The 11,805-nt window shown below is 55.2% G+C and overlaps 2 protein-coding genes across 2 annotated transcripts in view; one reads left to right on the top strand and one right to left on the bottom strand.

Moving 5' to 3' along the window:
- LOC133268612 (regulator of G-protein signaling 16-like) overlaps positions 1-11,805 on the bottom strand; it is a 427,729-nt gene that overhangs the window by 77,919 nt on the left and 338,005 nt on the right. The gene's annotated exons all lie outside the window — the stretch shown is intronic.
- IER5 (immediate early response 5) lies at positions 9,266-10,796 on the top strand. Its single transcript, XM_061451963.1, has one exon. It carries the CDS (start codon positions 9,369-9,371, stop codon positions 10,119-10,121), a length of 753 nt encoding a protein of 250 aa, XP_061307947.1. The 5' UTR covers positions 9,266-9,368; the 3' UTR covers positions 10,122-10,796.

The following is an 11,805-nucleotide window of genomic DNA, read 5'->3' as shown; positions in this document are numbered from 1 at the left end:
CGGCGCGCCTGCGCACTTGGGCCGGCGGGGGGGAAAGGGTGCCCAGCGGTGACGTGGAGTCGGCGGTGGAGGTTCGGTGTGCTGTGGCGGTCTCTTGAGGGACGGGGGCAGCCGAGAGGGGAGATGCTGCGCGGCTGTCCCCGCTCTTCCAGCCGGCTCTTCCAGCCCTTCGCTGCTTGGAGCACAACGTCCCTTTGCCCCCTTTGCCGCCGCGTCTGCTCCTCCCTGCTTCTCGGCACTAAGGAGGCACGTCCGGAGTGGGGCTGCGGGCGGCCGGGGTGCTGGGCCGTGGTCCTGGCAGGGTGTTTTCCCACCCGGCGAGGGAGGAAGAAGGAGAGAGCGACAGCCAGTCTGCTCTGCTCCCGCTACCCTTCCTGCCCCGGGAATGAACAGGCACCGCTTCCTTCCTCCTCCCTTCTGCGGGTGAGAACAGCCCTTTGCCTCTGGGCTTTTGTCCATCTCAGCGTGAGGACCTCTTGTTCCCTCGTTTCCCCCTCAGATCTCGGCTACCCAGTAGTCTCTCTCAGCTGCAAGCACAGATAGCCCTAGTCTTAGGAAAGCTGGCAGGAGAGAAAGGTGCCTCTGCAGCACCCGGATGTTCCCACACACGCAAGGCAGAGCTTCCTCTGTGCAGCACTCTGCGTGTGGAGTGTCCTGTGTTACTCCATGGGTCAGGCAGGCAAGATATTCAGTTTTGCAGAGGTATGGCCAGGAGCAATCACCCAGATCTTTGGCCTCTTGATCGGAGTGCATGTCCCTGCCTGTGTTCTCTGAATGTGGCTGTGGTCCAGCATCCCTAGCAAAAGCAGTGCCGATTCACTGAGAGAAAAGTACAAGAGATGCCTCCTCAGCATGTGAACTGGATACCTCAATTTTGCAATCACAGCAGCTTTACTCATGAGTGTGGGGTGGGAAGGCTGCGGCACATGTAAAACTGGTTTCTGCAGTTTTGTGGGGTGAGAAAGCTGTCTCCTGCTCCGGCCAGCCCCATACCAGGGAAGCTGCAGCTTGCCAAGTGTGGTGCAACAGGCCGGAGGCAAGCTTTAGGGTTTGTGTTTGCTGGCCCCTCCTTGCTGCACCTTGGATGGCTTGTTTCGCATGCTGGGATCCCAGCGAAATGCACTGTGCTGAGCATGGAGGGTTCCCTCCAGGGGCCAAGGAGTCATTAGTATCCAAAGACCTTGTACTCCCCAAACCCCCACGATCCTCCAGTGATTTCCACTGTGCTTCACACTCTTCAGAGCTCCCACCTTAACAACTTGCATATCGCAACCAAGCTCAGAGGTGGAGGGTTGTTCCACAAAATGCAGGGCACCATAACTCACCTGTCCCTCAATGGGGACATTGCTCTGAAGCAGCTCAGCAAATGTAGCCTTCTTGCTTTGTGTTCAGAGCCTCCATGGGATTTGGTTCTAGAAGTTATAGTGTGTTTAAAGACATGATATATTCTGAGCAGCCCACTGAAGGTTATGAGGGTTAGATTTGTTCAAACACTTACGGAAGTCTGTCAGAGGCAATTTGCAGTGATCCCCTTTTGGTGTGCCAAGACTGCGCAGTTTGGCTTGCTCCTGTCAAGCATCCCCTGAAACCTTCGCTATGATGGGAATGAAACAAGGGAAAGCTCCCACAGCCGCTCAGAGTTACTAGCTAGGAATTTCAGAAATCCTTTAATAAATTCTATGAACACTTTATTCACTTAATTGAAAATGGGTGTTTTTTTATGCATTTGCAAAAAAGTGCAAAAAAGTGAAGCTTTGCAGGGCTGTTGAGGGCTGAAAATAAGGAGGGGTTACTGAAGTGTAGGGAAGTTGCAGACTTTCCAGTAATAACACAGACAGTCTTTTCTTTGATGCTGGAAATTAATGTACATGATGCAGTCAATGATTTAGATTCAACAGCACTGCTATGGACTTTTCAGAATGGAGGCATTTTTGCCATATCTTGTGGGAAACTCTGATTTTTGGTTTTGAAGCAGTGGGAAGTATTTTGGTAGCTTTCTGGCATGCTCAGCTAACCGATTCCTCCCTGGGAGAGGAGTGCTCGTGCATGGCACACAGCTGCAGAACTGGTCAGGAAAGATCTGATTAAACACTTCTGTTCCGAAAAGCGCCAACTCATCAAAATCCCAACTGTCTGCAGGGAAGAATTGGGCTTACTGAGGCTTTTATCAGGAAAAAATTGTGGCATGTGTGTACATGGACGGGGGAGTGTGTGTGTGTGAGATCCCGTACTAGCCCGGTACAAAAACATGCATTTGGCAGGAAGGGATGGCTTTTCCTCTTGGAGAAAAGCTGGATTGATTTGAATTTGGATTTGTAAAAACATAGGGGATTTTTTTTTCCTCCAGAAAAGGTTTTACAGCTAAAGGAAGAAGTAATAAAGCTAATGGGTTTCAGATGCTTCAGTGTTTCTCTTCCTCATTTGCATTTTTAGTGAAAGTTGCTGAAGATTTTCTGTGGTTGTAGGAGGAGAGATAAGGCAATGATAACTTGATAAAAAACACTGCTTTGTGGCTAAATATTCAGTGTTGTGGTGGGCAGTGAGGTTTTCCATCAAATCCCAAGTGTTTCCAGCAAACCCTACCCACTCATGGCCCCTCTGTGTTTGTAACAAGGTTTCCTGAGCCTCATTTTTATGAATAGGTGGGGACTTCCCTGTGAAGCACCAAGGGCACAGGTGACACAAGGCCTCAGCTGTGTGACAGCATGGTGGCCTGACAGTGGCAGCTCTGAGGCATTAAAAGAGCAAGATGCTGAGAGGTGATTGCTCCTTGCCAAGAAGGTGGCTTGGATGCTGGGTGCTCCTGGTTACATGCTAGAGCCAATGGAGTGGGTTTCCTTGGACTCACAGTTGTCTGGGAAGGAATGAAGCCTCACCAAACCTTCTTCTGTGGTTGTGACTTTCCTCCTGCTGCTGTCTGTTGTGAGCTTGCATTGTCTACTGAGAGCTGGTTTCATGCCATAGCTTTACCCTTGGGTAGGTTCGTATCAGTGCAAGGCCTGTGTGCAGTAGAGGCTGCAATCCCTGACTGGACAGCTGGCCACAAAGGTCAAAGTTACAATCAAGTACAAAATAAATGAGCAAATGCAAGGTGATAATTCGTGGTAGGATGTGGGATGACTATTCAGAATAATGGTGGTTTTGAAAAAAAAAATAAATCCCTCTTTGTAGTGCATGAGCAATTGATTATTTAATGAGGGTGAAAATGGGAAATGAAATAGAGCAAAGGCAGCATTACTTTCAGCAGGGTGAACCTCTGGGACTGCCTGCCACAGGATGCCAGGGGTGCTGAGAACTTACCTGGATCCAGAAAGAGATTAAATTACATGAGTAGCAAGGTGCTGCACTGCCAGAGTCCTTGTTACTTTTTTATGTGGGTGAAATCAGAATTAACTTTTCCCTGGCATCCTTTCCCCATAACCTTCCTTGTTATTCCTGTTTCCATGGATGACCTCACCAGGGCTCCAGGCTCTGTCACATTGTTAGCCTCACGTTGCTAGAAGGAATGGGTGGCTAAATGATAGCCTGCACGAGAGGGAAGGGGCACAGATCAGAGAGAAGAGTGGGAGTGAATGCCTGCTCAGAGGCACAGATGTTTTATTTTGCAGTTTCGCTTGATGGTGGGAGGAGGGATTCGACACAGAGAGGATCTGCTCTGCCCTTGGTGCCCTCCTCCATGGTTGCTACTCTTAGGACTCAAGGTTGCCTCCTGGCATGCCTTTGGACTTTGAATAAGGACTGTGTGTGGTGTGGTTTGTTGGCAAGTCCCAGGGACCTTGGTCCCCCTTTTCGTCAGCAGGGAGCAGAGCAGGCATCTCTCCTAGGATAACAGCTCCATGGCTCCAGAGCATCATTGCGCATCCTCCCCATCATGCCTAAGCAAAACAGTCGCACAGAGGACACATCTGTACTCTGGGATGTGCAGAGGGCTACAGCTGACATTTGCCTGCTGGCTAAAAGGAAGGTGACATTGAGATACAGGGAAAGTTAAAAAATAATTAGGCAGAGAGTCCTTTGGGCAGGAGATCTACCCCACCGTTTGCCCAGTTGAGACCTGGTTGGCTCTGCGGAGTTTGCATGATTAATTTGGGATGTTTAACCCCATACTGGGCTGCAGGTGAACGCCACTGAGGCTGCCTTCTTCTGTAGCAAAGAGTTTGCTGGGGAGCTAATCACTCCAGTGAAAAGCATGGGCTTTGCTGGGCAGCCAGAGGGTTGTCTGCTGGGCTGCATCCCAGGGCTGTCCTGCTTCTTTTCCCCCTGGACACAAGGCAGCCTCTGTCTTTGGAAATGGCACAGGACCCATTGCAGGCATATCAGAGGGGAAGAAAAGTACAGGAAGGTGGAGTACAATGGAAGGGTTGTCTGATAGGAAACCCTGGACAAATAAATGCATTTTTTTTTCTCCAGGAAACCCAAACTGGTTCCATAAAACACTAAAAGATGTGGGGCCACATCTGCCTGAAGAAGCTGATAGCTGGGAGTGGGATTCTGCCCCGACCCCCTTTGTGCTTGGAGAGAGTGCTGGAGGAGTAGCAGGATTTCTGATGAGCAGGGAGTCCAGGTCACGGGTCTCCAGGGAAGGGAAGGGAAATCCCAAGGCTCAGAGTAAGGGAAAGGAAATTTTAAATCATTTGTGAAAGAGCAAAAGGGGGAATCCCAGGTTATTGGTGAAAAAAAACCCTGTAGGAAGGAGTCCTGACTGCCTGGGCTACCTACACTATCATCGCTGCTCATGGGTAGGAGGTTTTTAACCCTGGAAAAAACCTTTGCTTTCTAATATGTGGCTGTGCTTTCAGGGGTGGGTGTCTCAGCCCTTTCAGAAGAGGAGGGAGGGAGCTTCTTTCTCTCCTTTGGCTTTAGGTTTTGTATTGATTTGTGTTTGTTTCACTTGTGCATTGTGTTTGGTTTTCATTTGGCAGTGATTAGTGGTTAGCACTCTGCTGTTTTGGGATGTTTCCCAGCTCTTCTGACCTTATCTCCAATCTTGCATAAACCAGAGCAGTTGGGAACCCTGGGGAATTAGTTACTGATATCCGACTGCAGCAGGTCCAGACCACATCCATGCAAGTCATTGATTTTTCTGGGGAAAAAAAAAAACAAACCCCAGAGAAACCTCCTTCTCATCCTGAGCCCTGTGTAAGTCCCTCACAATTGAGATGTTTGTTATTTCCATCTAGAAATGAACTTGGGCTGCAGATGAATCACGTTTGGAAATGATCCTCCCTGTGCCGTTTTGCTTCCATCAGCAATCTCTTGGGATGTGCCTGGATCTCCCTGAGGCTTTGGCTGTCCTGAAGCTCTGTTCTATCTGCAAGGCAACTGTTGGTGCGAAGGCTTTTTTTCCCAGCCTCAGTGGTGGTGAGGGAGGTTTGGCTTCTTTTTTCCTATCTTCTTCCTGGGAAGGCTCTTATGAGTTCTGGTCTGAATTTAATAGAAAGGGGACAGTGGACTGCAGTGGTGCTGGGACGGGCAAGAGAAGTGATGGATGACTTCAGTCTGTGCTTCGAGGAGACCCTAACTTCACCATCTGTCCTACCCACAGGGTTCTCCACCTCTTTGTTGCAGTTGGCTTCTCCCTGGGGCCTGGGCTGCGCGTTTGGTGACAGCGAAGGTCTGGCGGGGGAGTGGGGACTGGGACAGGCGCCGCGGTCGAAACAGGACCTTGCTAACCACATCCTCAGCCCCACCGCCGCAGGTCTTGCGGCTGTGCTGGGTGCCAGATGGCTGTGCTGGTGCGGCTCCAACCACGACACTGCTGCGTGGGCTGCAGCTGGGGGGGGAGGGAGGTGCAGCTGGGGGGGGGGGGGGGGGAAGGAGGGCGGGAGGACCCGGTCGGGGTTTTGCTGCCATAGCAGGGGATGCAGGCGGGATGCAGGCATCTGGCACACAGCCCCACGCTGCGCCCAGCCAAGATGCAGCCCTGCGAATCCCAGACGATCTTCCCGGCGCCAGCCTCCTCTGCCCACTGTGGAAGGCGAATTTAAACACCTCCAAAACTCCCGGTGGTGTACGCAGCCCTCTCCAATTATTATTTGTACCACAAGCTGCTTCCTGCCCCGAGCTGCTTTTATCTTGCATTGTTTTCCTTTCCAGGTGGGGCCGCAGGCTCCCCGCTGCTCGGCCTCCGGGGCTGCCTCCGCCACTGGCTTGCTGGCCACGCTGCCGACTGCAGCTTGCTGGCGGAGAGGCCACCTTTGTCTGCCAGCCCGTCCGCCCTCCTCCTCCTGCCAGAGCTATTTCTGGAAGCAGCAGCTGAGGCCGAGGATTGTTAATTGTTCATCAACCCCCTTCCAGCCCAGTTAGATCACATGCGGAGATTAGAGCACCTCGTCACACCCTTTCCTCCGCCTCCTTCTCGTGTATCCCCCCCTCCCCCGACCCGCAGGGATGGGGGGTAATGTCCCTTCCGCAGGCAGACGGGGAGACACGAGGCGTGTGCGACTGTCCGGGATGCCAGCCCCACCGAAGTGACGGCTCCCACGCTGTGTCCAGCCGTGGGTATCACGGAGATGCTGAGCCATGGGTATCACGGAGATGCCCTGTTCAAGGGACAAACACAGCAGGGTCACCCAGCAGCAAGGACCGGCTCGGGTGCAGGCAGGAGCCCAGGGCAGGCAGGCAGGCAGGCAGACAACAAAGCCACCCCAGCAGCTGACCTCAGGAGCTGCCATGTGACTGTCTCAAACTTACTAAAGCATGACATCAGCCTGGGAGGGAAAGGCAGGGCTGCCACCAAAATACTGCCGGGCTTAAACGGGCTGCCTGAGCGCGCTGACAGCATGTTGCGGACAGCCCTTGTCTGCACTTGGTGCCGGTCTTCCCGTTTTCCCCTTGCATGTCACCCCCCACCCCGAGAAAGCAAACCACTGTCCCATCTCTTTGCAAAGGGTATGAAGTGTAGGCAGGGGTGGGGCTATTTTGTTCTGGGAATAACACATGCCAGTGGTTATGCCTGACAGCAGGCACAGTGTTGATGTGTGATACTGGGTACTAGCTCTGCCACCTGACTTCATGTGCCTCTGTTCCTCCCTGCCACTCTTAAAGATTCCTGTCTGAGCACTAACAGGGATGAGAGACCACTCGGTACCCATTCCCATCGTGCTTATCCCTAGCCAGGGCAAGGGGGAAGCTGCTGGCCCACCTGCTCCTAGGCAGGTTAGGTTGCTAAAACACAGCAACTGGAGAGGAATGGTGCCTCATGCCATTGGGGTGAGGCAGTGAGCGGCAGAACAGGTCAGTCCGCTCAGATCCAGGCATCTTCACTCAGCAAAGCTCTAGTGTTGTGTCTTCTACACCTGCATTCAGCTTTTTTCAGCCAGTGGGATGGATTTGCACCGCTGCTCTTCACCCACATCCAAGTCAGGAATATATCCAGCTAAGACGTATCAAACCTGGCTTTATCCTTCTAACTGGGGTTATTTCTGCTGAGGATGCAGATGCCCAGATCCTGCAACCAGCAGTCTCAGAGCAACACGCCTGGTGATGGACAAGCCATTTTGCAGGGGCACAACTGAATGCTGTGTCATGGAGTGGGGAGGGCACTGGTGTTGGGCAGACATGTGGGCTGAGAGCCAGGAGGTGTGACTGCAGTCCCAAACATCCAAGCCTAGACCTGCTCTGGCTGGTTAGACTGACCCGAGGGCTTAGGCCAGGGTGTTGCCGGCCCTCCAAGGCGCAGGAGCAGGTTCGGCGGGTCTGGAAACCCTCGGTTCCCACCACTGGGGCTCGCGTCCCTCTAGCCTCCCACGCTGGGTGTGGGTGGGACAGCCTTGCTCCGTGAGTCCGGGAGAGGCATGCCCTGGCGTGGACAAGGGACAGCTGAGGCTGGCTGCTTTGGCCGGTGTTTTGGCTGTACAGTTGAGCATGCTCTGGTCTAGTTGTTTAGGATGGAGTGTGGCAGGTTTGTGCAAGAGGAGGTGGACATTTTGAGATGTTGACCCCCAGGTAGAAATGTGGTTGTGTTCAACATCCAAAGAGTGGCACTTGAGGTTTTCTAACTGTGCTTGAGCAGAAGGAAAACTTTTGTTTGGTCTGAGTGTGGGGGGGATTCCTGGGGAAACGCTCTTGCTGTCTCACTATGTCTTGATGTGACTAAATCTCAACCTGTTTTTTGTTACCACTATGACCAGCCACCCCCTTGTTCTTCCAGTGATCCAGGACATGGTGGCAGGTCTTGCCAACCAGATGTCATCACAGCCTCTAACTCTTGTCGGGGGCCTGCAGACAAATCTCTTGGAAAAAAGGGATGGAAGCAAGTTGTCACATGTGTCAGCTGAGAATGGAAACTGATGCTCCAGGGCAGCACATTGAACTTCCTTAATTTTGGGTCCTTTCACTTCTTGCCTCCTTGCAGATGGTGGTTGCTTCTCGGTGGAAGAAGGAGGGTCCCCACTACAAGCCCTGAAACACCCCCTGAGCTTTCTTGGAGGCTACCCTGGTGCCTGGAGCTGTGTCTGGGGGGTGGGTTATCTCCTGCAGCCCCCGGCCACCAGCCTGGCCCTGACAGCATGTTTCACAGCTATGGCAAAGCAAGGTTTCAGTTCCCAAAGAGCTGCCACAAACCCCATCACCCCTGGAGATGCTGGTGGCATATTGTCCTCCCCCACCCTGTCTTGCAGCCCTACCTGACCCCATTGTGGATCTTCATCTTCTATTCTGGGCTGTGAGCTTTGCTGCCAGACCCCTGGAGCAGATCTCTGCCTGGCAGTGGGGCAGGCATGGCTTTCTGCTCCATGTGAGGGCAGATATTCCTTGAAGAACTCAAAGCTGCACTTCCCCCTCTAGCCAGCACGGTCTCTTAACACGACAAGATCTCAGAGCCCGCTGCTGAAACTGAGAGAAACATTTCTGACCTGTAAAACAGAGTTACTCTTGCTTTGCTGTTTCCTCCCCTCTCCTCTCTAAATGTTTCAGCTGTTTTGGCCAAAATCCCCACTGCTGCCTGCCGGTGTGATCAAGCCAATGCGGGGTGCAGTGAAGCTGGGGCTGCCGAGCCCAGGCTGCTGCCGCAGTCCCGGCCGCTGTCCCGCGGCGTCCGACGACGGGAGGCCCCCACCACTATCTCGTGCTGGCGTTGCCGCTTTAAGAGCCACCTCCGCCGGGAGAGCGTTCGAACCCGCTCCCCTGCGTCGCCATTGGCAGGCGCGGGCGCGCGGGGGCCAGCCGGCAGTTGGAGCGGCCGGCGGGGCGCCCTGATTGGCCGGGGCGGGGGCAGTATAAAATGGCGCTGGGCGCGTGGGCTCGCCTCAGTCGGCGGCGCGAAAGGGCGGCGTGGGGAGCGAGAGGGGCGGGCGGCGGCCGGAGGTTTGGCGCGGCTTCCGCACGGCTTCACCTCAGCCCGGTGGTCCTGTCGCCCCCTGTCCGCCATGGAGTTCAAGCTGGAGGCGCACCGCATCGTCAGTATCTCGCTCGGCAAGATCTACAGCGCACGGGGCCAGCGCGGCGGCCTGAAGCTCCACAAGAACCTCCTGGTGTCGCTGGTGCTGCGCAGCGCCCGGCAGGTTTACCTGAGCGAGCCGGGCTGCCCTCCTGAGCCGCCCCCCGCCGCCTGCGGGTCCCCCGACGACGAGCAGCCGCCCTGCACCACTGTCTGGGCGGCCGGCGAGGTGCCGCCCCCGCCGCCGCAGGACGAAGCGGGTCGGGGCGGCTCACGGCTGCCCTGCGCGGACTGTGAGGGCCCCCGGCCGCGGCGCTGTTGCTGCGGCTGTAGCCGCTGCTGCGCGGCGGCGGACGGCGAGGCGAACCGCTCGGTTTGCGCCGCTGAGGCCGCGGCCCCCCCGCCGCCTCACTGCCCCCGGAAGCGCAGCGCCGGCGATCGGGGCCAGGCGGGCTCCCCAGTTAAGAAACCCCGCCGAGAGGTGGAGGAGGAGCCGCCGCCTGGCGAGCAGGAGGACATGGAGACGGGCAACGTCGCAAGCCTTATCAGCATCTTCGGCTCCAGCTTTTCAGGACTGCTCAGTAAGGAGCCCAAGGGCCGACGGCGGGCGCCCCTTGACGGCGGCGAGGCGACGGCGGCCACGACACCCACCGACGCGGCGGCCGAGCCGGGACAGATTTGCTGCGACGAGCCGGTGCTGCGGACCCTCAACCCCTGGAGCACGGCCATCGTGGCCTTTTGACGCGCGGGCCGCAGAGACTGGCTCGCCGCCGCGGGGATGGGGGCCCTGTTGGGACGGACGGGCAGCTGGACAGAGAGGTGATACCCCCCGCACCCACGGCCCGGCGGAGAAGGGCGGGCAGCGCCGCGGGAATTCGGCGCCGGCGAGTCCCGGCGCGTTGCCGGGGCGCACGGGAAGGGCCGCGGGGCAGGGGTGGCAGCAGCAGCAGCACTTCCCCGCCGGCAAGCTGGGTCCCGTCTGCCGGCATCCGCCCTGGAAGCGCCCTCGGCCCTACCCTCCCGGAATTCCCCTTCCCGGCCGGGCCGCCGCCCTCCCCGGCGCCCCTGGGAGGCTCTGCCGCAGCTGCCGACACCGGGGGCGCACCCACCGGGTAGTATTTTAAGCTTGGAAAGTATTAAGTTTATTAAATAAAGTCTCTATTTTGGGAAGGTTTAGGTCAGAACTATTACGTGGTGCTTTTTAAAAGTGTTTATTGAGAGAAACGAAGTTTACAGACGCTCTGACGGCAAGTCCTTGAGCCTGTTTGTTAGGCTTGGTAACTCCTGGTCTTTGTTGTATAAAGGCTTGGGGCTCCCGTAGGGATTTTGTACAGTGTTTTCCTTCAGTATGTATCTTGTTTTGTATAAAATGTAATTCTACGTGTACAACACGTATTAAATATTTTCAACTGTACAAGCCTCGTCCTCGTGTGTGCCCCGGCCCGGCTCGGGGAGAGGAGGTCGCTGGGAGGCCGGCAGGCAGCAGCCAGGGTGTGGCTGCTGCGTGTCTGTGGCTGGATCCACCCTGCTTCGCCAGAGGCTCAGGGTGGGTTGGAGTCCAGCTCCTCCGGGAAGAAAGGGAAGTTCTCTCTGAGCGACTGGAGTTCTTACCAGGATCTTCCAGGTGCTCTCCCTGCACCTCCGGCTGCAGTTTCTTCACAGGGCTGAGGCTGCTGTGGCATTTGAGGTCTTGCTCAGTATCTAATGTGCAGAGTCACGCTCCGTGGGTGGAAAGCGGTTGCTAAATCCCGGCAGAGCAGCTGCGCGCAGTCTGGCCCCGTGCTGTGGAGGGGCCGGACGCCGGACTCCTGCTTTGCCTGGCCGGAGGTCCAGGCTGGGGGCGTTGTGAGTGGATCTTCCCGGACATGGGCTGTGCTCCCGCCCCCTACTGCTCTGCCAGAAGGGTTTTTCAGTGCCTCCTCCTTGCTGTTACTTGTGCTATACTTAAAGTGATGAGTATCAGGGCTGTATTTTTTTTTTTCCTTTATCTGTAAAGCTGTAACTGGGTTAAAGTTCCTGCTCTTAGGGGTGGGGAGAAAAGTTTGGCCTCTGCTTCACAGTGACTGTGGAGTGCCCTAAGGCCTTGTAATTAAGACTAAATTGTGGATTTTTTTCCCCGTCTCGCTGGGAGATTCACTAGAGGCGTTTCTGCTCCTAATTAATGAACTTTTCAACTGAGGATTGCATCTCCTGTGAGTCAAGGAAGATGTTTGTGTGCTGTGAAGTGCAGCATGGGATATCTAGCTGAACCTCAGGGAGCTGGCTCGGGCAGGAACAGTGTGGAGTAATGACCAATGTGAAGCTCCTTGCTCTTAGCTTTCTCTGGTGTGGCTGACATAGATGGGTCAGGAGGCACCAAGGTCCCTATGTGGGGCCCTGGATTTATGGGCTGGGGCCTTTACACGTTGTTTCAGTGAGAACTGGAG

Source organism: Pezoporus flaviventris, unplaced genomic scaffold (assembly GCF_033815535.1).
Source record: "Pezoporus flaviventris isolate CSIRO_AGI_PZ_B2104156 unplaced genomic scaffold, CSIRO_AGI_Pfla_v1 ptg000013l, whole genome shotgun sequence".
Taxonomy (NCBI): Eukaryota; Metazoa; Chordata; class Aves; order Psittaciformes; family Psittacidae; genus Pezoporus; species Pezoporus flaviventris.
Note: the sequence above shows the minus strand (reverse complement) of the source record. Positions and strands in the feature narration are given on the sequence as shown.

Bases quoted from the DNA above. Each gene is read 5' to 3' on its own strand.
- IER5 (XM_061451963.1), top strand. From the start codon at position 9,369: ATGGAGTTCAAGCTGGAGGCGCACCGCATCGTCAGTATCTCGCTCGGC.